This window comes from Doryrhamphus excisus, linkage group LG4 (genome assembly GCF_037039965.1).
Source record: "Doryrhamphus excisus strain RoL-2023G ecotype Guam linkage group LG4, RoL_Dexc_Guam_v1.1, whole genome shotgun sequence".
In the NCBI taxonomy this organism is placed as follows: Eukaryota; Metazoa; Chordata; class Actinopteri; order Syngnathiformes; family Syngnathidae; genus Doryrhamphus; species Doryrhamphus excisus.
Window position 1 is genome coordinate 12,888,184 of NC_136360.1, and position 25,532 is coordinate 12,913,715.

The 25,532-nt window shown below is 42.8% G+C and overlaps 2 protein-coding genes across 4 annotated transcripts in view; both read right to left on the bottom strand.

Moving 5' to 3' along the window:
- Nucleotides 1-10,012, bottom strand: part of lmo4b (LIM domain only 4b) — a 38,033-nt gene extending 28,021 nt beyond the window's left edge. The window contains exon 1 of the mRNA XM_078790219.1: nt 9,861-10,012. The gene's annotated coding sequence lies outside the window, so the exon portion shown is untranslated. The remainder of the gene's footprint in view (nt 1-9,860) is intronic.
- A 2-nt stretch (nt 10,013-10,014) lies between these two features.
- Nucleotides 10,015-22,979, bottom strand: hs2st1b (heparan sulfate 2-O-sulfotransferase 1b). Of its 3 annotated transcripts, XM_078790217.1 has the most exons (8): nt 22,480-22,979; nt 21,819-22,072; nt 20,606-20,691; nt 20,381-20,519; nt 18,476-18,573; nt 18,218-18,375; nt 10,276-10,354; nt 10,015-10,149 (listed from the first exon to the last, which is right to left on the bottom strand). In XM_078790217.1, the coding sequence occupies exons 1-7, from the start codon at nt 22,601-22,603 to the stop codon at nt 10,290-10,292; spliced, it is 924 nt and encodes a 307-aa protein (XP_078646343.1). In that variant the 5' UTR covers nt 22,604-22,979; the 3' UTR covers nt 10,015-10,149; nt 10,276-10,289. The 3 variants fall into 3 exon arrangements, with proteins under 3 accessions (XP_078646343.1, XP_078646344.1, XP_057930040.2); XM_078790218.1 differs by lacking the exon at nt 10,015-10,149 and having other exon boundaries at nt 10,228-10,354; XM_058074057.2 differs by lacking the exons at nt 10,015-10,149; nt 10,276-10,354 and adding an exon at nt 15,932-17,782.
- Between the last annotated feature and the right edge of the window lie 2,553 nt (nt 22,980-25,532).

The window sequence follows — 25,532 nt, forward strand, 5'->3', positions numbered from 1 at the left end:
AAACAGTCAAGTCTTGTCTAATTTTAACCAATCAAATGAGTGCCTCTCATTGCCTTTAACGCACAGGGCCCTGTGGACTGCTCGTTAGAGGCCACCATGTCGACCACCTCGCGGGACACATGTAATCTATTCCTGTGTCATGAATAGGTGTACAAAAATAAGTGACCGTTACATTAAACACAGCGACATGCTAATCTAGACATCCGGTATTTCCTTCTGATCCTCATGAGACTCTGAAAAACCTGCCTATGAGGTTTTGGTGATGTGTGTGCACTGTGCGCCTGTCAGCCAATTTACCACTGGGTGGGTGCGCTTCGCTTGTGTGAAGGTGGGAGCTGGTGAGATTTCAGCGCTCCTTCGGCGCAGCCCAGTCTACCAGATTGCCAGATTGGCTGCACACAGTGGTGTGCTGGGGAAATTACCACTGCATGGGGTGCGCCACGCTCCCCCAACCTGCGCCACGGAAATAGAGCCCCAACATCAAAGGCAATTCTGAGCATTTAACTCATTCAATCCCAGTAATTTTTCAAAAGTCAACCCCTTCAGTGGGCGGCACGGCGGTCTAGTGGTTAGCGCGCAGACCTCACAGCTAGGAGACCAGGGTTCAATTTTCCAAAAACATGCTAGGTTAATTGGCCACTCCAAATTATCCATTGGTATGAATGTGAGTGTGAATGGTTGTTTGTCTATATGTGCCCTGTGATTGGCTGGCCACCAGTCCAGGGTGTACCCCACCTCTCGCCCGAAGACAGCTGGGATAGGCTCCAGCACCCCCCGCGACCCTCGTGAGGAAAAAGCGGTAGAAAATGAATGAATGAACCCCTTCAGTACCGGCCATTTTAGGCAATTTAGACAGAATATTGTGTGCTTTGGCTATGTAAACATAGAACCTACCAAAAGAAAGATTAGACACCCGTCTTTAATCAGAAAAAAACTTCTGTTCTGTTTATTAGTAATCAACATAGGGAAGTTTCAGGAAAATATGGGCTCCCAACTAGAAAAGGAAGGAAAAACAACTTTTGTTGAAAAGACACATGTCAAGCATAAGGTTTGGGGTAAAAAGGAGAGACAATCAGTATCTGGTTGAAGCCTTTTGTTAACACCAAAGGCAATTTAGGTTCAAGGAACCTGACATGCGTGTTTGAAGTCTCTGGTGAACCCAAAATGTGTTCTTGTGATCATCGAGGACAAATTTTGAGTGTCAGGTGAGATCGTATTTTCCTAAACAACAAACAACAATTTTGAGTCTCTGATGAACATAAAATATACATCTTATCGTAAAACGTTGACGACAATTTGAACCATCCAATCTCTCAGCAACATTGAAGATAATTTGAAGTCTCCAGTGATCCCAACAAGTGCTTTCATGATCATCGATTTCAGTTCTGACTCTAACTTGAACCTAGCATAGTTGTGTTTGAAACGTGTTCTCCTGTGTTTTCCTGTGTGTGTTATTGTTGTTGGTAAAGACAATAAGTGATGGAGGAAGTGTTTCTGAGCATAAACGCTAACTACCAGCAGATTACACAGTCGCACAATCTCCTCAGACAATCTGTCAGTCACACACCATATTTACTGTATAGCTATGGTGCTTGGCCTCATTTATGAAATATATGAGGAAGACAATGACAACCACAATAATCCACAGTGGACCTTGGCCAAGGCTCCACCTTTCTATTCCGGAGGCCACACAGCCCTACTGACAAGATGTTCAAGCTGGTGGTTTATAGAAAAAGTCAAGCCTCCAGAAGCAAAAGGTAACTAAACGAACAACACCATTAGCAGCCAAAGTAAATTCACTATGCGGCACCTTGATTCTGTCCTGCTGTGACCTTGAAAACAACCTTGGAGCCAAAATAAAGACAATCCCTCCTTTCATTTCCTTTGCACCTTCGGGCCTTCGCCCCCACATGATCCCCCCGAAACCCGGCGTCGTGACACACGGGCGGTCCGAGAAAACACAGATGGGCCAACTCTCCCCATGGCTGTTGACGTTTGGCCGTTGGGAGAACGCGATGGGAACGTTCTCTCGCCGCCGCAGTCTGCTAACATCCCACAAATGAGAGCAAAGTGGTTGTTTTTGGAGGGGGAAAACCCAACTTGGTCCTTTTGCATGCTTCCAGCTGCTGTGGCCAATAAATACAAAGCAGCGTCTCTCAGTTTTAGGGATTTGAGGCAAACTTTGGGAGGTTGACAACGTCACTAAATCAGTGCAGCAGGACGTTTTCCTCCAGCAGTGTCATCACCAGCGTTAGCATTAGCCAGAATGTGACAGGGTAGCTTGGTGATTCTGACTGGACGTGTATATCATGTGATAGATTTTGTGTTACCAATTCTAAACGACACCATTCGCCTCGTCAGATGCATCATGTGACAAATGTTTCCATACTGCTCCGCAGATGGGAATAAAGAGACGTTCAACCGTGGAAAATCATGCCAAGTCAATCTACATTAGTCCATAGTAGACAGCCTAGTGATGGCCACTAATGCAGTGCTAATTCCTATCTGGCTTGTTGTAACATACTAGTTAGGGGACTGTGGTATCTGTTGGAATGTCCAACAATAAATCCAAAGGATCCTCTTTGATTGCAGCATCAGTATCGTTCTAAACAACAATTGTTGTCTATTGTCTTCAGCTCTGTGCAGTGTGCAAAAAGCAAGCTGATAGCTGTCAGTGGTTACCACTGATCACTGACCATTTATTATTTCAAGATTTAGATTTTCAAGACTTGATTATTTCAAGATTTATTTCAACAAAAGTAGGCAGGTGCCTAAATCTGGCCACCCCAACAAATAAATTACATCAATGTTTAGTAGATCCTCCTTTTGCAGAAATAAATGCTTCCTATAGCTTTTCAAATGAGGGTCTGGATTCTGGTTGAAGGTATTTTTGACCATCTGACATTTTTCTTGACCTGCCACTCCAGGCCTTAACTAGAACTGTGCCTGTGGTCTCCCATTTCTTCACTATGTTGCTCAGAGTGGAACCTGACAGCTGACACCTTGTTGTATCCTTCCCCTAGACCATGATGTTGAACATTTTTTGCTTTCAGGTCATTTGACAGTTGTTTTGAGGCTACCATGGTGCTACTCTTCAGAGAAGAGGCAACTTGCAATTGGCCACCTTAAATACCCGTTCTCGTGATTGGCTTCACTTGTGTATGCAGGTCAAGGGTCAATGAGCTTACTAAACAAATGGTGTGTTCCACCAATTAGTGTTACAGGTATTCAAATCAATAAAACAACAAGGGTGCCCAAATGAATGCACCTGGCCACTTTTGTTGAAATAATTATTGCACACTTTCTGTAAATCCTATAAACTAAAATAATTTCCCTTCTCATCTCTCACTGTGTTGGTCTGCTGTATGATATTTTTAACTGAAATGGCTGATCCAAACAACCAATCATTTAGAAAGGAAAATCTCGAAAATTATCAGGGGTGCCCACATTTTTTCATACCACTGTATATACGTATGAATCCCTGGTTTACTATGAGGGATGTTTGGAGGTTGCCTGAACACAACGCATTATACTGTATATGATATCAAAATCAATCAAAATATTACATTGCTATATTTGTTAAATTCCATTTTTGTTCCAAACAAACTAAAAACATATATTTAAATTTCATTTAAATTGTTACTATACTGTTTTAATTCCCACTTTACTCCTAGTGATATATCAAGGTCTGTTTAAACATAATGTACTATCATTATTATTATATTATACATCACTTAATAGAATATTACATTGATTAATAACATTGATTAACATTAATACATTTATTTACAATATTTATGTTCTGAATTAACTGTTAATCCCGGTTTCCGATCAGGGATGTACTGATTAATCTTTTGGTGCTACAGTCAAATCGTGCAACGGCATTTGAAACCTATTTTAACATATTCAGGGATAATTTGGCAAAGTGTGAGCTTTAGCAAACACGGAATTTAGTTAACAGACCACAAGCCAAACTGACTTCAAAATAAAAGGCTCCCCTGGGGTCATTTAGATGCCCCCCCTCCTCGTCCTCACGGACAAGAGAGTACAGACACAGTTGATGTGAGCGAGGATGAAACAAGTCCTTCTTTCATTAAAATGAAACAGGAGATGCTGGATAATCTCATAAATATGTGTTGTATTTCTCTTTCTGCACTCTCGGGAGGAAGAGGCAGGCCTTTGTTTGGAGCTTCCTGGCTGACAGGAAGTGATTGCAGCAGGACAGCGAGGGACACTCATCTCTCGGGAGCAGGGGGAGGCGGGGCGGGGGACACGCGAAGACGTATCCCTTTTTGATCACGTCCCGCTGACGGACGAGGCTGGAGAAAGGCAAATGGGGATCATACTGGGGCTTGATGAAAAGAGGCCAATTTTGATGTCCCCTCGTCTGCTTTCAAGCCAGGATGTGTCTGAGGATCCTGGGAAAGTTGGGACCTCACCGCCGTCCCATGGCCAAACAAACGGGATGGCCAACACTTTGTGAGGGTCACACAAATTACAATTCAACCACAATTTGTGGGAAAGACATGCCTCTAACATTGCACAGCCAGCCCTGATAAAGGCTCAGTTCAGCGAATCCAGTGCCAGCATACTCACTTCTTAGCGGGGCTACCAATTTATATGCATTATAATCGGTCTGCCAGAGAATAAGAAGATGTAGCAGGAGGGGTAAGTGTTGCCGACTTGGTCACCAAGAGTTTTGCCGACTCTGACACGACTCTAAAAGCATGGCTTATTTATGTCTCATTTTCTCTCATTTGTATACCATATTGGCTAATATGAGTGTAAAGGTGACTATAGGGGTGTTATATCATGTCTAGAGCGCTCTAATAATGTTAAATGTCACATTTAGAGGATTCTAACTACAATAATATTCCATGTATAAATAAGGAATCCTACTTCACAGAAATTCACTTATCACAGGCGGATCTGGAACCAATGAACTTTCAAAAGCCATCCCTCTAGGTACCGGCCATTTTGGATGATTTTGACAGATTTTTCTTGACAGTTTTTTTTGACAGTTTCTCTAGTATTTTGAAATAGTAGAGATACTGATAATATTTCTTCATTTTTCTGCACTGTACAGGCTGATTGAAATGAAACCAGCAAAATGCAACAACACGGAGAGCATGCAGGCATATTCAAGAGTCAAATTACATGTTGAGTACTATAAATTTGTACAGGTTGCCCGCCCCACTATTTGAGAAACACTGGGCTATATAGACATGGTATATAACCAATTTTCTGTTGGTTCTATACATAGCAAGGTTTCAGTAAAATATCAGTTCTCAACCAAAAAAAAGGGTTTTGTAAAATTTTTCAAGCTTAACTTTCACTTTGGGCTGTAAATATGTAAATATATGTAAATATATGTAAATATGTAACAAACAACAGGGCTGCACGGCGAACGAGTGGTAGCACGCAGGCCTCACAGCTAGGAGACCCGAGTTCAATTCCACCCTCTGCCATCTCTGTGTGGGGTTTGCATGTTCTCCTCGTGCATGCGTGGGTACCGGTACTCCAGTTTCCTCCCACATTCCAAAAACATGCTAGGTTAATTGGCGACTCCAAATTCCATAGGTCCATTGGTACGAATGTGAGTGTGAATGGTTGTTTGTCTATATGTGCCCTGTGATTGGCTGGCGGCCAGTCCAGGGTGTACCCCGCCTCTCGCCCGAAGGCAGCTGGGATAGGCTTCAGCACCCCCGTGACCCTCGTGAGGAAAAAGCGGTAGAATATGAATGAAAATAATTAAATTATTAAAAAATAAGAAGAATTAGAAGACCATAGAGTTGTGATTGGCTGGCGACCAGTCCATGGTGTACCCCGCCCCTTGCCCGAAGACAGCTGGGATAGGCTCCAGCACCCAACTGCAACCCTCGTGAGGATAAGCGGTAGAAAATGAATGAATGAATGAGTTCACCATGATACATGAGGGATGACTGTACATTCAATCTAATGGTTGCAGCAAAATTCAGCCAAAATGTTATCATTAGCGGATAACGAACACAAATAACATTTTGGCCCTTTAATGCTACAAAAATGAGATCTGCAATGAAACATTACGTTTTGATTATTTGTCATTAATGTTGGGACTGAGTGATTCATTGTTTTTATGCTTTGAGTTAACAGTGGCTCACTTCTTTTTACTCGTGTAAAACAGTTTAAAATGAAGAAAAATAGTTTGTAAATCCAAAGAAGTGAATGCCCCTGAAATAGTTCACAGTGTAGGTGTTCCATTTTATTTCTTGGTATTTGGCCAGATAATTAACCCGGAGTCCTTCAGCTGTGGTCATTCTTTTGGTGTCCAGCAATGCTTTCATTAAAGCTCTCCTTTTAGGAGAAGAGAAGAAGGAATTCAAAAAGATTGCCAAGGCAACGTGGCGAAATTAAGAGCTGTGTGCGAGTAAAATGAGGGCGCTGCTTTGTTTCGCCGCAGATTTGTTTGATTCAACGTGGTTGACCCCTGGCTGGGACGTTCTACGTGGACCTCAAAGGCCTCGGCGTGTTTGCAGTGCATTAGCGCGACAAACTCTGCACTGTACCACCCTCACTCATCCCACCTGGCCGCCTATTGCTTGCAGATGTGGCGCTCTGATTCATAAGCAAGCAATAACGCTTTTGTTAGTGCAGGACTGTTTTGCTTTCCTGCCTCGTGCACACGTAGCAGCCAGCTAAGCCGCACGTGAAACCGAGACTTTGGAATGTGTTGTTGCAGGACGTCTCGCTTCGGGCCTGCCTGATCATCACCTGCCAGTTTGATGACGGAAAGAAGTTTGTTGCGGCGAGCGAAATCACATGACACGCGGCGCGGCAAATTAATGACGGCGTGTTTCGGTACAAAGGAGAGATCAAGGACTCGACACAGGAGATAATGGAGAGGAAAAGATGGAGATCTAAAGGCATCAGTTAATAGCCTCGTCCTGCTTTCATGGCGGAGAGGCGGCGCTCCAAGGCGTCCTCGCTGCATTAATGTCATCTTTACATGTTAAAAAATAGAGGTTATGTGAGAACAGGTGTTGCTATTGAAATGTACATTAAGTCACTGATGAGAGCAGTGAAAATGTGCATTTCATCACTTTAATTAAAAGCTTGCATTATAAAAAAAACGCTACAGACTTTGGATTTTTTTTTTTATCTTAAAGGATTATTGTGCCTTTTGTGAGATCATTCGAACTTGCAATAAAAGCTTGCACTTCTGTGGTGCTTGTGTGTCTCACTGGACATTACGGTAACATTACTGACACCTAGTGACCAATGTTGAATAGTACATACCATCACGTTTTTGAATGCGACTTCTGAATGCCTTATACAGTCGTTCCTGGTTTGTTGCGGTTAATTGGTTTCAGACCCGACAGCGATAATTGAATTTCCGCACAATTTCACCTTTCGGGTCATATTATTCTTTGTTTACAACACGTTAGCATACTACCGAGCTAACTTGTTAGCCTCTGATTTATTTATTCTAAACTTAAGACAGAGTCTGTCCATCCATTTTCTATGGCACTTATCCTCATTAGCGTCGCGGGGGGTAGGCTGCGGCCTATCCCAGCTGACTTCAGGCGAGAGGCGGGGTACACTGCCAATCGTAGGGCATATATCGACAAACAATCATTCATACTTATGTACAATGTGGAGTCGTCAATTAGCCTAACATGCATGTTTTTGGAATGTGGGAGGAAACCAAGCGGCCAAGCAGAGAATCGAACCCAGGTCTTCCCAATCTCTGTGTGACAACATGCTAACCATTCGTCCACTGTGCGGCCATAAGGACAAAGTAAGTAGCTTAAACTTACCACTTCCACACAGAATGGGAGGAGAACTGTTTTTCACTCGACCATGTCAGATGGCTGACTACATGCAGGGTTAGCGTAATGTAGTATAAAATCACGTTTCATCAATGTGACTATTGATGCCTAGTGACCAGAATGCCAGAAATTGTATTTATTTATTTTGAATTTTATTTATTTAGATATTTTTGTGCTAAAAATGCTGACTTTTGGCTCAAAATATGTAAAAATAGATTAAATATGCATTGTTTGTAACTAATAATAGGTCATATTCAACCACAAAACAGCATGATTTATTAATTCATATAATTGTGAATGATCGTGATAGAATGAAACTGCCAAATTCAAAGTGAGAAGTGGTGAGTTTTATATGCTTTTTATTGGACAAATATTTCAATATACAAATGTTTTTTTTTCTTACTTACATCGAAGCACAGTGAGGGCGCTAACGTTGTGTGTTTTGTCGCAGAAGCATCCAGGAGTGGCTTCATCCATTGAAAGCTGCTTCTCCGTTTAATCTGTAGCCGATCATACACAGCCCGGCATCAGACAACCAAAGCGGTACTTGCTCACATGCTAACGTATGAGCATCACTGCACTAAATCGATGATTTGTAGCTCAGGTCACTCAGGTCATTCTAGCATCAAAATCCTTCCCGCTCAGCACGCGGCCAAATCTAAGAAAAATCAGCTTACAGCCCTTGCTAGCTGTCCCGTATTTGGCAATGATCAGCTTATGTCATTGATTTATTGCTGATAAATTCAGTTGATCGCCATTGCTCACCTTCAGCTCAAAGAAGGTGGTGGAGAAAATGTAGTTATCATATTGATAATGAGTCGACAAGGAGTTAAAACTAAAGCTAAAATGTGACTTCTGCTTCATCATAAGTACAGTCATGGCAGGTCAACCAGAAACCACCCAGGACTTTTGTAATTCACCTTGTCTCCAGTGCCACCCACACGGGGGTTTGAATGGGAATATTTGGTGGTGGTCGGAGAAGCCGTCAGCCATGTTTCCCTACCGTAGGGCAGATGTACTACACATGTAGATTACCACAAACAGTGTGTGTCTCACTTCAATGTGTTCAATTTAGCTCTTTCATGGTTGAATATGCAAATGCACTTAAATGTTTTTATTTGACAGGATTTTTTGTTGCCTAATAAGACAATGACATGTAATTTTCTACTCTGGTCACTAGGTGTCAGTAATGTTACTGTAATGTTGGGTGAGACGCACAAGCACCGGACTTGATCTCTGGAACAACAGACTTTTACTGCAGGTTTAAATGATCTCACAACAGGGACAATAATCCCTAACACGGACTACTGTTGCGGCCGTAACACACGCAAAGGTAAAACTCAACTCGGAACCCCCGATGTTACTTCCTGTCTGTCCTCCCACTTGGCTCCCCGAGCACAGGAACGCACACATGTCTGGTTTATGTCTTATTTTCTCTTATTAATTCTACTATACTGGGTAATATGAGTGTAACTGTGACTATAGGGGTGTTATTTCATATCTGGAAGTCTCTGATAATGTTAAAAAAATGATTTATAGAAGTGGTAAACAGGTTTTTTATGCTCGAACTACAACAATAATCCTACTTTGCGGTTGTTCACCACTTATCACAGTCAATTAACCACGATAAATGAAGGATTACTGTACAGCTAAATGCGGCAATTTATACTTCCTCTCAACGCAATTTTTGAATGATGGGATTATACTCCGAAGTGATTTATAGTCCGGAAAATCCGATACTTGTTCATGAACGAGCACATGTTCAAAGAAAGCCACTTTTACCTTTCTACTTTTTCATGCATTGCAAATCATTATTAAACATTTCATGCAAAAGGCATTCTATTGAACTGTTACAATTTGGAAATAGTATATGTCCTAATGGCAGGTTTTCTGGTCTACCTGGAAGGTTTTTAAGCATGCACCCTCAAGCCGTGGTCCCGTTTAATGACAGCAAAGACCAAAGCTAACACGTGTGTGACAGCTATTGAAGCCACTTACTGTTGCTTTTCTGCAAGGTTCATGCCAGACAGGCCAGGACAAAGCAGAACTCACCATGTTTTGGTTGTGATGCGTGTCCGTAGCGAGGGCTCACGGGGGAATTTGTGGGGAAAAAGCAAACATTGCAAATGGAAAGGAGGAGAGTGAAAGCAGGAGGAAATCCACAGGAAAGAAGGAGTGGGGATATCGTAATTAGTTCCACCTGTTTCCTTGAAGCCGGCTCCAGTTTCCCTCTACAAACGCATGCAGATTAGCCATCAAAGCCCCCTCGCCGCCACCGCCATGGCCGCTCAATGGGCCCTTTGTTGCCAGTTGTCAGGAGGGGAAAGGGGGGGGGCGTGCACTGAAAAGTATGAAACACAAGCAGGCCACATAGCTGCTCTACTTCTTACAGTACATGATAGCCTCACTCTGCACAACATGTTATGTCATTACTTTCACTTGTTGTCAGGAAGAAAAAAAAACTTACATCAACTCACAGCATCATCTCTGTCCTGGCCAAGATCCTGGCCATGGTCCTCCATCTTTTACAAAGTACTTCATTTTGACTGAAAACCAAAAGCACAATAACAAATATGCAGTGAAACCTCTTCAGAATACATACAATACAAGATGCATTCTTAGACTGTCATGCAAGTGTAAAAAGAAGTGAGGCACTGCTAATCGCTAATAACTAGTGGTGTTGGAAATCTTGCGTCACAACATCTAGCAAGATAAAAACGTGACAGCATATCCAGTTCAGGAAAAAAAGTCTTGTGGGCACTAGGCCTTGGATGATAATCTAATTAATCACACAATAAATGAAAGTTAACTCATACACTGCCCTCATTATATTGCCATAACGGGACACCCCTACTTGTTAGTCACCACGCACGAGACCGGGCCTACAAGAACCACAATTTAACATTACTTTTCCAAAAATAGAAATAAATAACTACAAAGAGACCATATACAAAAAGACTGTATACTGACAAAAGGGCTCATTCTGTTCATGCTATTGTTCTATGGAACAAACTCGCCAAGGTGCTGTTTGAAGGCAAGAGATGAGGAAAACAGACACGTTTGCACATGGCAATATTTTAAATATTTTAAATTATCAAGTTGTGATGAAGGTTGCACGGCGGTCTAGTGGTTAGTCTCACACCTGAGTTCAATCCCACCCTCGGCCATCTCTGTGTGGAGTGGGTTTTCTCCGGTGACTCCGGTTTCCTCCCACATTCCAAAAACATGCTAGGTTAATTGGCGACTCCAAATTGTCCATAGGTATGAATGTGAGTGTGAATGGTTGTTTGTCTATATGCCCCCTGTGATTGGCTGGCCACCAGTCCAAGGTGTACCCCGCCCCTCGCCAGAAGACAGCTGGGATAGGCTCCAGCACCCCCCACGACCCTCGTGAGGATAAGCGGTAGAAAATGAATGAATGAAAGTTTTGATGAATTATTTATCATCATTCCAGGCGGTGACCAGGAGACTTTACTACCATGTTTTCATCGTGCAAGGTCTTGTGAATAATAACAAATGACAAGTGAGTTAGCATAGTGAATTAGCATATGGTGACGTTGAAGGCGTACTGCTTTGAATGTGATTCCGCTTACTTCGCTGAATTTCCTGTGTGAGTCTATTGAAAAATTATTTCATTAAAAAAATAATTGAATTATTAAAAATAAGAAGAATTATAAAACCATAGAGTTAATATTTTCATGCCTGTTTAACTGACATTTTGCGCTATTGCCTCCTACTTTAAAGCCTGTATTTTTTAAGCATTAATCTTTAAGCATTAAAATCTTTGATACAGGTGTCATGACCTAAAACAATAAACGTCGCCGGCTGAAGATCAACATGTGACACCTACACGTTTCCACCATATGCCGCCACATGATGGAGCACCATTGAGCATCGTCGGCCTCCTGATGAGATGATTAGCGGAATCATTTAATGTCGCCACAGAAGAAGGACGTGGGCGCTTTCGTGGCGGCGTAGTGTCATGCTCACCTCGTAGGAACGTGTCTCACCACGAGGGCAAGGCGGTGGAGTGGTGTGGGGGACAGAGCGGTAGAGAGCGTTCGGCATTCAGGCGCTAATTAGAAAAATTAGATCTATGAAAGTCAGCGAGTGATCAAGGCCTTCAGCCTGCGCCTGTATCGTGCTGCAGCAGCACAAAGCAGAGGCAACAATGAGCGGTGAGGAGGAAGGCAGGAGGGAGGGTGGGGGGTTAGCGGATAAATAATTTAATCCATTATCTCCTCTGCAAAGCTCATCAGCACCGCCACACAATGGCCACGATTGAATTGCTGATTGCATTCCTCTCCTATAGCCTCCAGGAGGAACGCTGCAAAAAAATAAAAATGGCCGCTCCGCATGGCGGAAGAGTGACGCGGAGCAAGCGTAGGGCGTCTTCCGCCAAGGTCGAACCACAATAGAGCAATCTAATCAACGGGAGCAGAGAGCTTCCTGTGAGGGGTCAGCCTCCCCCGCTGGGCTCAACACACTCGAGTATTGTCCATTAGCTATTACATCATGTCCTCCCGCCTATCAATCATGACGGATGGGACGCCTGTTCAATCTCTTTACTTCATCACCCTCCTCCTCCTCTTTAATTGATAAAAGTGTCTCAATAAAACCGCTTGAATATGACCACCCTTCACGGAGCTGGAGGACGGACAAATTCTACTGACTAAGTGCTTACAAAAACTCGTGTTTCACTGCCTCGCGAGTACTCAACAAACACCCGAGTTTCACACACACACATGGGTACTCGACAGACTCAACTTCCACTGATTCACGAGTTGATGAACACTTGAGTTTCACTGACCGACAGGTTGACTAAGACTCAGGTTTTATAACGGATAGTTGACGAGGACTCCGGTTTCACTGACTCATTGGTTGTCAAAGACTCAAGCTTTACTGACTCACAGGTGTTGGCAAAGACTCATGTATCACTGACTCACGGGTAGTCAATGAAGATTCGAGTTTCACTGACTCACAAGTAGTCAACACAGACTTTAGTTTCACTAACTCACAGTTTGACCAAGACTCAGCTTTTACTGACCCACGAGTGCTTGCAAGAACATGTGAGTCACTAATCCACGAGTACTTGACAACCACTTGAGTTTCACAGACTCACGAGTAGTCAACAGTGTCAAGAGTGTTTGGTGAAGACTAGAGCTTCATTCACACATGGGTACTTGACAAGGACTTGATTTTCACTGACTCATGGCTTGACGAAGACGAGACTTTTACTGACTCATGTGCTCGTAAAGACTTGTGTTACACAGACTCACAATACTCAATGAAGACTCGAGTTTCATTGAATCACAGGTGCTCGGTGAGGACTCGAGTTTCACACACCCGTGGGTTGGACAATGACTTAAGTTTTACTGACTCACAAGTTCATAAAGACTTGTGCTTCACTGACTCATGGGACGAATCTTACACATTTCCCTAGCAGAACAAATCTGTTTAACATGTAAGGCCATGTCCATCAACAAAACCATCTGACATGACAGAAAAAGAAGACTGACTTTTACTGACTTGGGGACTCAATAAAGACTTGATTTTCCCTGACTTAAAGGTAGTCAACAGACTTGACAACTCAAGTTTTACTCATGTGTGTCCGTCAAGGACTCAGGTGTCACTGACACACAAGTACTCAATAAAGTCTCACGTTTTGCTGACTCACAGGTATTCAACAAAGATTTGAGCTTCACTGAGTCACAGAGACTTGAGTTTAGTGGCTCACGACTCCTCGTTGAAGACTTGGCTTTCACTGACTCACAAATACTCTTTAAAGACTTGAGTTTAACTGACTCACTGGTACTTGACAAAGACTCAAGTGCCGCTGACTCATAGATTGATAAAGACTCTGTTAAAGAGTATTATTCATTCATTCATTCATTTTCTACCGCTTTTTCCTCACAAGGGTCGCGGGGGTGCTGGAGCCTATCCCAGCTGTCTATGGTCGAGAGGCGGGGTACACCCTGGACTGGTGGCCAGGAAATCACAGGGCACTTATAGACAAACAACCATTCACACTCACATTCATACCTATGGACAATTTGGAGTTGCCAATTAACCTAGCATGTTTTTGGAATGTGGGAGGAAACCGAAGTACCCGGAAAAAACCCACGCATGCACGGGGAGAACATGAAAACTCCACAGAGATGGCCGAGGGTGGGACTTGAGTATTACTGACTCACAAATGCTCTTCAAAAACATGTGTTTTACTAACGGATGTGTAATCGCATGTTAATGTTTTTGCGCATGCACTCTGTGACTCGAATTCAACCAGTACCCGATTCACGTCAATTAATGTCTCGTGTGAAATGGTAAGTAAAAGGAATCGGGTTTCTCGTCAGTATGGTCTGGCATGCATATTACAGCACACAACTTCCTTCTAAGGTATGAATTAACTTTTTGATTTTAATTTTGATTTCTTTTTCCTTGTCTCGTAATATTTTCTTGTAACAGCCCTAAAACTTATTTGAAGTGCATATAAATGGAATTACAATATCAATATTTATGATCGATGAAATTGCAGCATTGTAATGCTCTAAAAGGCGTGTGACATGAGCAAAAGCAGGAAGCACGGATGGCCGGGTAATACAATCATTAGCCTACTGATGCTAGCATTTAGCTCAGTGAGCTTAGCTAAGTGCAGCCTTAGCATAGCTCACCATTAATCCTATTCAGGTCTGTAATGTGTATCAGACCAGAAGGCAAGTATCCATTAAGGGATGAATTTGGCCAAGCGTTATGATGGCGTCCATCATTTCCCCCCCCCCCCCACTCTGCCCCCCCATCAGCTGCATCCATCATCTGCACCGGGCTTTCTTGGCCCAGTGCCTCCGACACGCTGGCTTCATTCTCCCCCCTTTTTGCATAAAACAAGTGGTAAGTAGTACACACATCGTGGTCCCCTTTGGCCATGGAGGGGGTGGACAAGCTGCCTCGGCTCTGCTCTGGTTGTTTTATGGAGCAGGAGTGAAACCACTTTGAGGTCACAAACTGTGCCAGGTCTCTTCTGGTCCACTCAGGAGAATAAAACAAGAATCTTAAAGTGATCCAGAGGGGCCGTCGTCAATGTTTAAAAATGGGGGTGTCATTACAGCAGCGTCAAGTCTAATTGGGATACATTGTGATCATGTTTGGGCAGGGGTCAATCCTGCAGGATGAGGATCGTCATTAAAAAGGATCAAAGTGTCCCGTCACAGAACATTCTGCAACATGGGCGCTTTTGCTCACGCGCTCTCAATGAAATGTGAGTGCCGTCATTATACGCAAGTGGGGCACAAATTGTCCAAGACCAAGTGAAACTATTTATGGGCATCACGCCGCCCGGGAGCCAAGTGTGCCTAATGGCGTCATTTGTATTGTTAATGGTAATGCGCTATTAGTTTGTTCCATTTGGCTTTGCTCAGGTGCATTAATGGCACTCAATGAACCTTGGCGAGAAGTCTGAGGCAGAGGCACGGCGCCCTCTAGCGGCACGGGAGGGAACAGCAGAGCAACTAATAAATTCGACTTCCAGGTTATTTTCATGAAACAAAAGGCAAAGTTGCTGACGAAGATTCTTTATCTGAGGGAGAGAGCTTGAAAACATTATTGAATTTGTGGAAATGTTGTGTTCCTAATTAACCTTCAAGCTCATCAGCCACAATCAATACAGCGGCTAGTTTTTTTTTCCTAATTGAGATGGAGTAATTATCCCACTGTATTCATCTCGTTAATGAAACAATGTTCCAATATGCCTGCAGCAAAACTGATAATTGAGTTCTATTTTTTTCCTGAGACGGGCCAGGCTCTCTTTGTGTCCGCAGCCACAAAGCAGGGGAAGCGGCTACGGACCGCTGGAGCGGTAACGGTCTCCACCCCCTCCCTGAGCACACACCTCCTCGCTCTGCACCGCCGCAGACTTTAGTGGATCATCCTGTCTCACTCCTTCAAGGTTTGGGTGGTTAAGTGCACCCTGATGAGCGACATGCAGCAATTAGTGAGGCAATTATTCAGCCACGAGGGGGACCGAAATGGAGATGAGGTTCAAGAAACAGGTCCAAAAACCAAGAAGTGTATCTTTGTGTAGTGGAGGATGAACATCCTTGATAAGACTGTGACATAAAAAAAGAAAAGACATTTAAAGGTACGTGTTTATGTTTGAAAATAGAAGCGGACGTGCAAATACAAAAACATGAATGTTTTGCAGGGCCAACACAAAGCTGTGCTTAGAAGAATGCAAAAAGGCACTATCAGCTCAAAGACCCTGCACTGATCCACTTGCATTCGGCGTGTTGATAATGAGATGGACGAGTCGTAAATTATTGTGACGTACAATACATAGGTGGTCCTCGGGTTTACGAACGAGTTCCATTCCTAGACGCTGATGTAAGTGTAGTTTTAGAGTAAGTTGGAACTTAAACTAACTCCTAAGTCACTCACAATGTACACAGAACACTGGAAAGGACATGGAAAATACAGTAATAAAAAAAAACAAGAGCGAGTAGCCACACCCTTCTTAAAATATTGTCCCAGGCTAGTCTTCTAACAATGCACAGAATCCATGACCTCATTCACTACCATCCAACAATCTTTCTCCTTAATGATGGTTGCAGCAGCTGAGCAGTTGGGACCATAATGTTCATTTTCATATCCATGGTGATGGCTTTCCTTTTCTTTGGTGCACTACCGCTTGTAGGACTTAATGAGGTGAAAAAAAAATAAGATATGATATTCGAGGCTCCTGCCATGTTATTAGTTCTTGAGCTAATCTCATGTTAAAGAACCAAAATGACATTTGTAATGACTTTGAGCGTGCGGTACAAGCGGCTAGAAATGAGGGTGTGAAACCAGGAGAGATTCGAAGTAGAGCTGCTACGTCTTTGCATTGAGAGGAAGCAGAAGTGAAGTGGCTCATGCATCTGGGTACATCCAAGTGGTAGGAGACCTTGGACACGTTGCAGAGACTAGGTCTCTCAACTGGCCGGGGATTCTCATCTTGGAGCGCTTTCCACGCGACCCAACCTCAGATAAGCTCAAGAAGACGGATGGGTGCATCTTTGTAACCACGACACGTCTTGGTGTCTGCAACGCTGTAAACCGAGGACCACCAGTAGAAACAAAAGTATTGGGAAAGGTGAAGGAAATGAAACTGCTTCCTCTCTTCTGGTAAGACTTTCTACAAGATGTTGGAGCGTGTCCATTTGTGAAGTCGCCGATGTAGGACCCGTTCTCGCATACTCCTCCAATCATGACTTCATGAACCTTGCTTTGTGCACTGGGACCATCTCCCCACGAATTTCAATTGGCCAAAATGTCTCCGAGCTCCAGTCCATCTTCTGTCCCAATACTTCTGTCGATGTAGTGTATCTGAGAATATGGTTGTGCATTTTTTTTAAAAAGCGCTAACTCAGCACCAGAGGCATGCCGAGGCTGTACACTGATATTTGGTCCGAGCGTGTTTGTACAAACGCACCTTTGACTGCAGTCTCACTTGTGTAAACAAGCACTGGCGCACTAGAAATGTAGTGTACAAAAGTCTTCAGCATGAGATTTTAAGTTGAAAGGTGCTCAATCAGTCCACTCTGATTCTGTTTCACAGTCTGCTCCACACCAGGGTGTAAAACGTAGACATTTCCTGTAAACAATCGCAAAGTGTTTGTCCGTGCATCAAATGTGCATCGAGTGTTGAAATGGCAAGAATCCAGCATGTGTCGATGTGTCCTCCCAGTGTGTGCGACATCTCACTGGCATCGATGCTCAGTTGGCTTTGGGGTAGATCTTCTCATAGAAGAAGCTCTGGGCCAGCACCAAAAGCTCGCCATCCTTCTCCCTGACGGCGTGAGCGCGCACAAACTGGAACTGCTCCAGCGCAAACTCGTAGAACTCGTTCTCAATCTTCCAGATTTTGGACTGCTGTAGCTTGTTGATTGTCTCCTTGGTGGGGGGCTTCTTCTCAGTGGTCTTACGCAGGTGGGACTTCTTTCCTGGAGCAACACAAGAGGAGTTCACGGACTCACGCGGGCCACAATCCACACTGGAGCCAGGAGGAAATGACCGCTTTTCCTCACATAGTGGCTGGGGACCTGAACTACTCAGCAGCAGAGAGTATCAGGCATCCATTTGTGTGTTTTATTATTACAATTGTCTAATGGGCACATCATCAGTGATGTTACCTGAGGTCATCGGGTGTTTCGAACATCAGACACCCTCGCTCAGGCATCCCCGCTGACGTTGGTCAGGTCTCAGCTTGTGCCCTAGAAGCGCTCGGCCACGGTTTAAAGACGTCTACTTCCACTGACACCACGTGGTGTGAATGTGTTCATGTTTACCACAGCGTTTAATAGAGCGGGGGCCACGATATGAGGAAAGAAGATGTTTTTGTTCCAAACATAGGCTTCGAAGGAAGCTTGAGTTGATACCTGTCTTGTAGAGTTCAGTGGCTCCCTTGAAGAAGCGTGGCAGAGTTGCTTCGAGGATCATGATGAAGTCCTCAAGCTCCTCGGTCACGCCCACCAGCAGGTATTCGTTCACCAGGTTGTACTTGGCCTGCTCCAGCGCCCATCGACTGCCCACATTCCTGCAGGTTTATAGAACACACAGAAGAAATAGTTGATGACATCTGTGGGTTGAAAGTAGTGTGGACACAAGGTTGTATGTAATGTGACAGTCTTGCTCACCAGCACTCTGAATGGTGACCACAGAAGAAGGGGATCTGCAGCCAGAGCTTCTCAGGGGCGCAATCTGAGCCGCCTGATGCCACACACTCATCAAAGGTCTGAAAGACGTAGAAGAAATTGTTTTGTGCACCGTTTCCTAGGGATGTAACAATACATGCATTCATAATTTCAACCAACATTCATAAACGCATTACAAAGAGGCGGTCTGAATGTAGTGTTGTTACAACTCCTTACACTAGGTGGCAATATGGATTGTAATTTGACTTTTTATCATACCTCATCTCTTCGAATGAGTAAAATGACTCAGCAGAGTGATCGGTATCACCAACTTTGTGACTTTGACACTTGAGTCGCATAAAAGCTAGGCATAAGCATATAAAGCTAGGCATAGAACTTTGTCTGGCCTAGGGCAGTTGTTTTTAGCATTGCAAATACGCATGTATACGGCACTAAGGAACAGAAAGTCATTGACTGATGCATGGTGGGAACAACAAAAATTATGCAGCCTGGACCATGACGACTGTATAGCTGATGTGTTCCCTTGGTGCAGGCGTTTGTAACCCGAGGCTCTTTTAGCCTCCTGTTGCCGTTTATGCTTCCGTGTAGACACTGCGCCGTCGTGAGCCTTTTTAGCATATGCTGTGCAATTCTCCATCAAAGTGCTAGGGGGAGTGTTTTCTGGTGTGTCAACTCAGTGAGAGACCATGACGCTGCTCAACTATTTTGCTAGTTAGCTTCCTAAAGCGAAAAGGAGAGTAGCATTGAAACTAATGAATGTCTTACAACACTTTTATTGTGAATGCTGATCTGAAATCAGTGGAGGACCATGACTAATTGCCAGGTGGAAACAGGTGTGGCTCATCACTCCACCAGATGGAACAAGAAGACAGAAAAGGAACATGGCAATATGCTTAAGGAAACTACAGCACATAGGTAGTGTTACCTTCAATGTAGTGGCCAAATTGGTTTTATGGTTTTCAAGCCCAAATTACACTTTTGATGCGAAAGGTTGCCGTCCCCTGACTTAGTGTAACCAAAATGAACCGTGCCGTAACCTTAAAACTGAGGTACATATGTGCCGAACCATGATTATGGCGTACTGTTACACCCAAATCACAAGACGAGAAATTAACATTAAGAAAACTTTTTTTTTTAAGAAAAGTAATCTGGACAGTCTAACTTTTTTTATATAAGCAAGTCAAAACAATGCAGGTGCATTTGAAATGTTTATTGTGCAACAAACTGACTCTCATATTATTGTCAACATTTTTGAGACCAAATAAATCACTAATATGATAAAATAATAATAATAATACAGTTGACTGTTTTTCTTGTCTATTAACATTTTAAGCTTTTTCTAATTACATTATGCCTTTTTGCTCTATTTGTATTTTTGTTTATTTTATTTCTGCACTGGGCCACGCTCCACAGAGGGTCCCTGCACCACAATTTGGACACCCATGCGCACTTTGCCAGCTTTCAGATGTGAATTGCACAGTCCCATTGCTAGAGAGGTGGAGCTCACTCCAGCTCGCCTGCATTTAATTACTGAATAACATCTCCGTAGGTTGATCGGACAAATCTTAAGTAAAATTGATCAAATGTGGAATCATTACAGCCTCTGCTTGGACATCAACAAGTAGCAAGTAGCTGTTCAACGAATGAAAAACAAAACAGCTACATATCTCTGCTGACGCTGCACTTAACATGTGCTTACAATGGCTGCCACGTCCACATCCAAATCTTGTAATGTTTTAATCTTACCTCTAATTTTTGCATGCCACCTCCATTTTGTTTCTATTTTTTTTATCAGGATTTCAGTGACAAATGTTCTTTTTCCTCATTAAAGAGTAGAGAAGAATAACAACAAAGATTCATTCAAGGAAAGGAAGAATAAATTATGACCTTCTTGTCGCCTTGCTTTCTTCGCCGCAGGCCAGGCCGGTAGTCGTCGCCGAAGCGTAGGAAGTAGTAATACGACACCAGGCGCTCAATGGGGTCTCGAACCACGTTAATGTAGAGCGGCTTACCCTTTACGCCGTATCTGAACACAAAGACTCCCGTTAGTGCAAGCACAAGTACACACATGCACATCCTGTGACCTACTTGGCTGAAAGTGATGGATCTTACTTGGAAAAGTCCACATAGGCGACGTGCCCGTGGTAGAAGCCGGGCTTCATCTCTTGCCATGAGGTGACGTTGCGTACAAAGCGCATCTGTGGTCAAAAGACAAAGTCTACTTAGTGTGGCACGGTATAAAAGTACACTGGACACCACATATTCGCCATTCATCTTTTTTGATCGAAACATAATTTGTGGGAAAACCTGCCCTTTTGTGTGTTTATTGGTAGAAAAAAACATCCTTTTTGCCCTCCATTGGTAAAGATTAAAGGGGACCTATTATGCCTTTTCCACTTTTCTGACCTATAAATGTAGTATTCTTGTGTTAAACGATGCCAAAGTTTGAAATAATGAGGTTTGCGCATTTGGAAGTGAACCCTGAAAGAAGTTTGGAATAGCACAAAATGCTCGGTTTGAAGAGGTGCGGTAAAAACATTCCTTTGCAACATCACAGAGGGGCGAACTTCCTTATATGGTTCATAGTTAGGAAGCACTTTGGGCATGTGACCAATCACAGTAGAGTGGGCATGCCCGGAGGCGGGCCGTGGGTGGAATAGATTAAAACAGACCTTTTTGGCAGGAAGCACAAATCAAAGGAATAGGCGCAATATCTAAAAAGTTTTCTGTGTGGGTTAACCTGCTCTATAGGAGACCACAGCTCAATACAAACAGTTGAAAAATTTGCATAATGGGTCCCCTTTAAGTTGCACATAAAGTAGTCAGAGGCAAACTTCTACATGCCTAAGGAGTCCATTGTGTATTTGCACTCTTACTTACACATTATATAGTAATTTATAACCCGCAAAACATGCTGGAATCCCTGCAAAGTTTACAAGTACACATGGCCAATGGGAAGTTACCCAGGTTATAGCTTAGTATTAAAAAAAACTTGCTTTGGGTGTTTATTAGTATATTTGTTTATTTCAATACAAGCATGTGGTGATGTTGTATTGTGTTATATCGTGTGTTATATTTGGTTGCACCATGAGAAGGGAGGCAATAGCATTAAGGGTGTAAAAGTATACATTTTTATGGACGTATCAATTATTTCACTTTGACACCATTCAGTGTATGGTTGGGAAATATTTTCAAAATACTGGTATACCAGTATAGATGATGAGAAGGAACGTTCATGTGGGGAAGTATTTACTTGACCATCCGCAGAAAATCACTATTAACACTAAACTGCCTCCTCCCGGACGAGACTAAGACTAGGTCTGACCTGGTCCTGCAGAGACATAACAGGGTTGTTCTTGGTGGTGTTGATGTGCAGCACGTGGAAACGGTTCTTAGCGCACAGGTCATAGGCGATGTTGGTGAAGGACGTGCTGGCCGTCTTGGGCACTCTGTTGTAGATTATGACCATGTCGTCGTCGTCGTGGCTGTCGCGTCCTTCAGCCGAGTGTGACGTGAGGTCGCGAGTGCCGTCTTGATGACGCTGCTCCGTCGCCAGCTCGTGTCGAGCCATGGCACGCTCTGCGGGAAAGCCAACCAATAAATAAAAAAAATCACTGTGGCAGTATTAGTCTGTTTTCCGTTGTGTCATTAAGTTACATCCAAACCACCAGATTGCCTCTCTGATACTAAAGTGTGTGTGTCTTATTCCAGGTTTTACGAATGTATTTCACTTATTTTATGTACAACTGCATATGACATCCAATGCAAGGCTGTTTCTGTCAATGTCATAGAGGCATGTATTTAACAATGATTTGATTGTGACTGTAATTTGCAGTGGTGCACAACTATACTGTATCACAGAGAGAGCTGCAGGTACATGAAAATAATACAAATACTGTAAATACCTGCAGACTGATGGGTATAAAGAATGAGTAAAATGTGCTAAAGCAATGTAAACAACTTGTCTGCACAGTTGACCATCTTACCTAGCTTGGCTCTGGACTCGTCCAGCCTTTGGATCTGGTTCTCAATGAAGAGCATGGTCAGCCCAAATGTCAATAGCGCCAAAAGCTGAAACTTGGGCGGCATCATGACCCTGAAAAGCCCCATCAAGCAACCACAACAAGCATTACCAACAGCCTGCCAAAGGCTAGTGATCAAGAAACCCTAAATGATCCCAATTGAGGTTAAAATATGTTGTTTGACGCCATCACGTGACATTAATTCCTAGATGAGAGGAGGGCTCTAAACTTGTTGTTAGCTTCTGTGCTAGGTTACGTTGCTGGCACCAATTACACTCATCTACGACGGTGGTCCTCTTAAATAACGCCGTCGACAATTCCAGGTCGCAAAAGTGTGTCCGTTTAAAGTGAGCTGGACTCGAAAGCGAAGAAAAGCGAGTGTACACAATGTTGTGTAGCAGTTCGGTCACTAGCTTGTCTTAGTGGCGAACAGAGTGCCATTGTAATGTGACGTCATTTCCGCATTGTTCCTTTTCGTGTGTAATGTAAAGCGAAACAGTGTTTGAGATGCACAACGCCCCCTATTGGAAAGAGGCCCATCTTTCATTTTAACTTTCATAAACTCGTCTTTAAATTATATATTAGGTGTGGGTTACAACTTCAGAAACATGCATGGACCGCTGTGATATATGAAACTAATTTATTTCATTCAGTTTTTTAGTAAGTATGTTGTCAGCACAGGTATTTTTGGCCGACCCTAAATCTTTTTTGAACACTACATACGTTATGGCGACTCCATAATCAGGAGAAAACGAAAGGAAAACTAAGTTTTACTTTAATACTAAGTATTATTTGCAGCAGTGATGCCATTGTGTGCCGCTAGGTGACGCCACAGTTCCTGTATGGGGCCTCATTTATGAAACTTGTTATAAAACTGTTCTGTTGACATGAGTAGCTGGTCTCCAGACCAGCATAGCAGCACAAACACAACACATGCTGGCCTGTTGATAGCTGGTCTATGCTGTTGTTTACAGCAGGGTTAAGAATATGTAATAAAGCTTAAGAATATTTTAGGAGCGACCAGCTACAACAGGGAAGCTGTCCAACAAAATAATCGGGTAAAATTTTTAAATGGCCGCTTATCAAAGTGTCAAAAAGTGTCAATTTAAAGAGAACTGGACACAAAATTGAAGAAAAGCGAGGGTACACATAGCTGTTGTATTAAAGCTCGCGCAAAAAACCCCGACTCTGTCTGTTGTGACGTCATTTCCGCATTGTTCTTCTTTGTGTGTTACCCCGGAAAACCAAGCAGTGTTTACGCTGCAGAGTTCTTTTTACTGGAAGAAATACAGCATTAAATTTAATAATTTATTTTCATTCTCTCATCTTCCTGTTATTATTTTTTAACCTGCCTTTCAGAGTGCTGTGAATGGGTTACAATCCTATCATAATGTATGGTTGCGTTGTGATATGTAAATTTCAGTCACTTGTATTTTATTTAATTCACCTTTTGAAGAAATATGTCGTCAGTAGTTATTTTTAGCCGACACTTGAACGTTTTTGAACGAATGCAAATAAAACAAAATATCGTTTTCATTGCAGTTTATGTCCAGGATAGCTGCGATGGCATTGTGTTCCACTAGATGGCAGTAAAGTTCCAAATATGTGGTCGCCGACCTGTAAAATCTCGTGGGTACTGTATTTTTGTATGGTATGGTCAGTAGACAGGCTCAGTTAAATTTTACAATTACTTTAAGTGGCAATTACATTATTGTTTATTGATGTAAAATACAGTATAAGTTCCATGACATTGTCAATGTCTGGAGACAAAATTGCCAGTTGATTCTGCATTGTATGACAGTTACATTACACTGCTCTTTTGTATCAAAAGAGGTTACTAGTTACATAACATGCTTTGATGGAGCAGCTTTGGGCCATAAAAATACTTGGGTTGTACGAGTTAGTACATAATATTACAACAAATACAGGAGCAATTCAAGGTAATGCTATGTATAAATTAAATGATAACGTTTGACCTTGCAGGTATTTAGTTGCTAGTGAGACTAATTAAAACAATGACTGTATCCCTTTCCACTGCATGCCTAATACTTCCCTTAATTGTAGCATCAAGAAATGTGATTTTACGCACATTGTTTCAAGCCTTTTAAGTCGATCCCCTTGGAAGTAAAGACACCTCCCTGGGGGGGCCCGGCAGGGTGGGGGGAGTAGAAGCCTCGTCACACTTCTGCCTATTTCACAGTGGCTGACCAGAGCTGGCAGAGCTTTTTATTCAAAGAAAATCAAACGTGACAACTATCTGAGGGCCACAGCGTTCGCTGGAATCAATTGTCCAGAAACAAGGTGCCAATTATTTCATTCATGGCTCCACGCCGGAGGCCAGCAGATAACGCTTAACGTAGCATGGATAAACCGATGACCACTGCATTTTCCCACGATAACGCTAATAGGATAAACAACACAATATTCAGCATGCTTGTTTGTCCCTGATGTTTTGATCATCTCTGACATGATAGCATTCACAACATATTCAATTATTGTTTTTTCCTGCTGCTACAGGGTGAATTGAAATTCTTGTAACCACACTATCAATCATCAAAGTGTTTGCTTTTATGAATGAAAGTACCCCAGAGGAAGTGGAGCAGTTTTAAATAAAGTTCAAATTAAAACACAAGTAGAAATATCTGAGGTCGCCATTGACTGGCTAGCTCCTTTTCACGTCATTACTCATTATCTTAAACTAAATGAGAGTGAGTGTTTCCCATACATTTATTTATTTGTGGTGGCCTGCCATGAATAAATCTGGACCACCACAAATAGATTTGGTGCTACTTGTTCAACCTTGTTCATAAACACATCATCAAATGGTGAGCCTTGGAAAACACGAGATCTCTCAAAGGTTTCTTAAAATCTCACAAAACTTTCTCAAGATCTTACAATAGTTTTTCAGGATCTTGCAAAAGTTTTTCAGGATCTTGCAGATGTTTCTCAGGATGTTGCATAAAGTTCCCAGGATCTTGCAATAGTTTCTGAAAGTCTTATAAGACTTTCTCAAAATG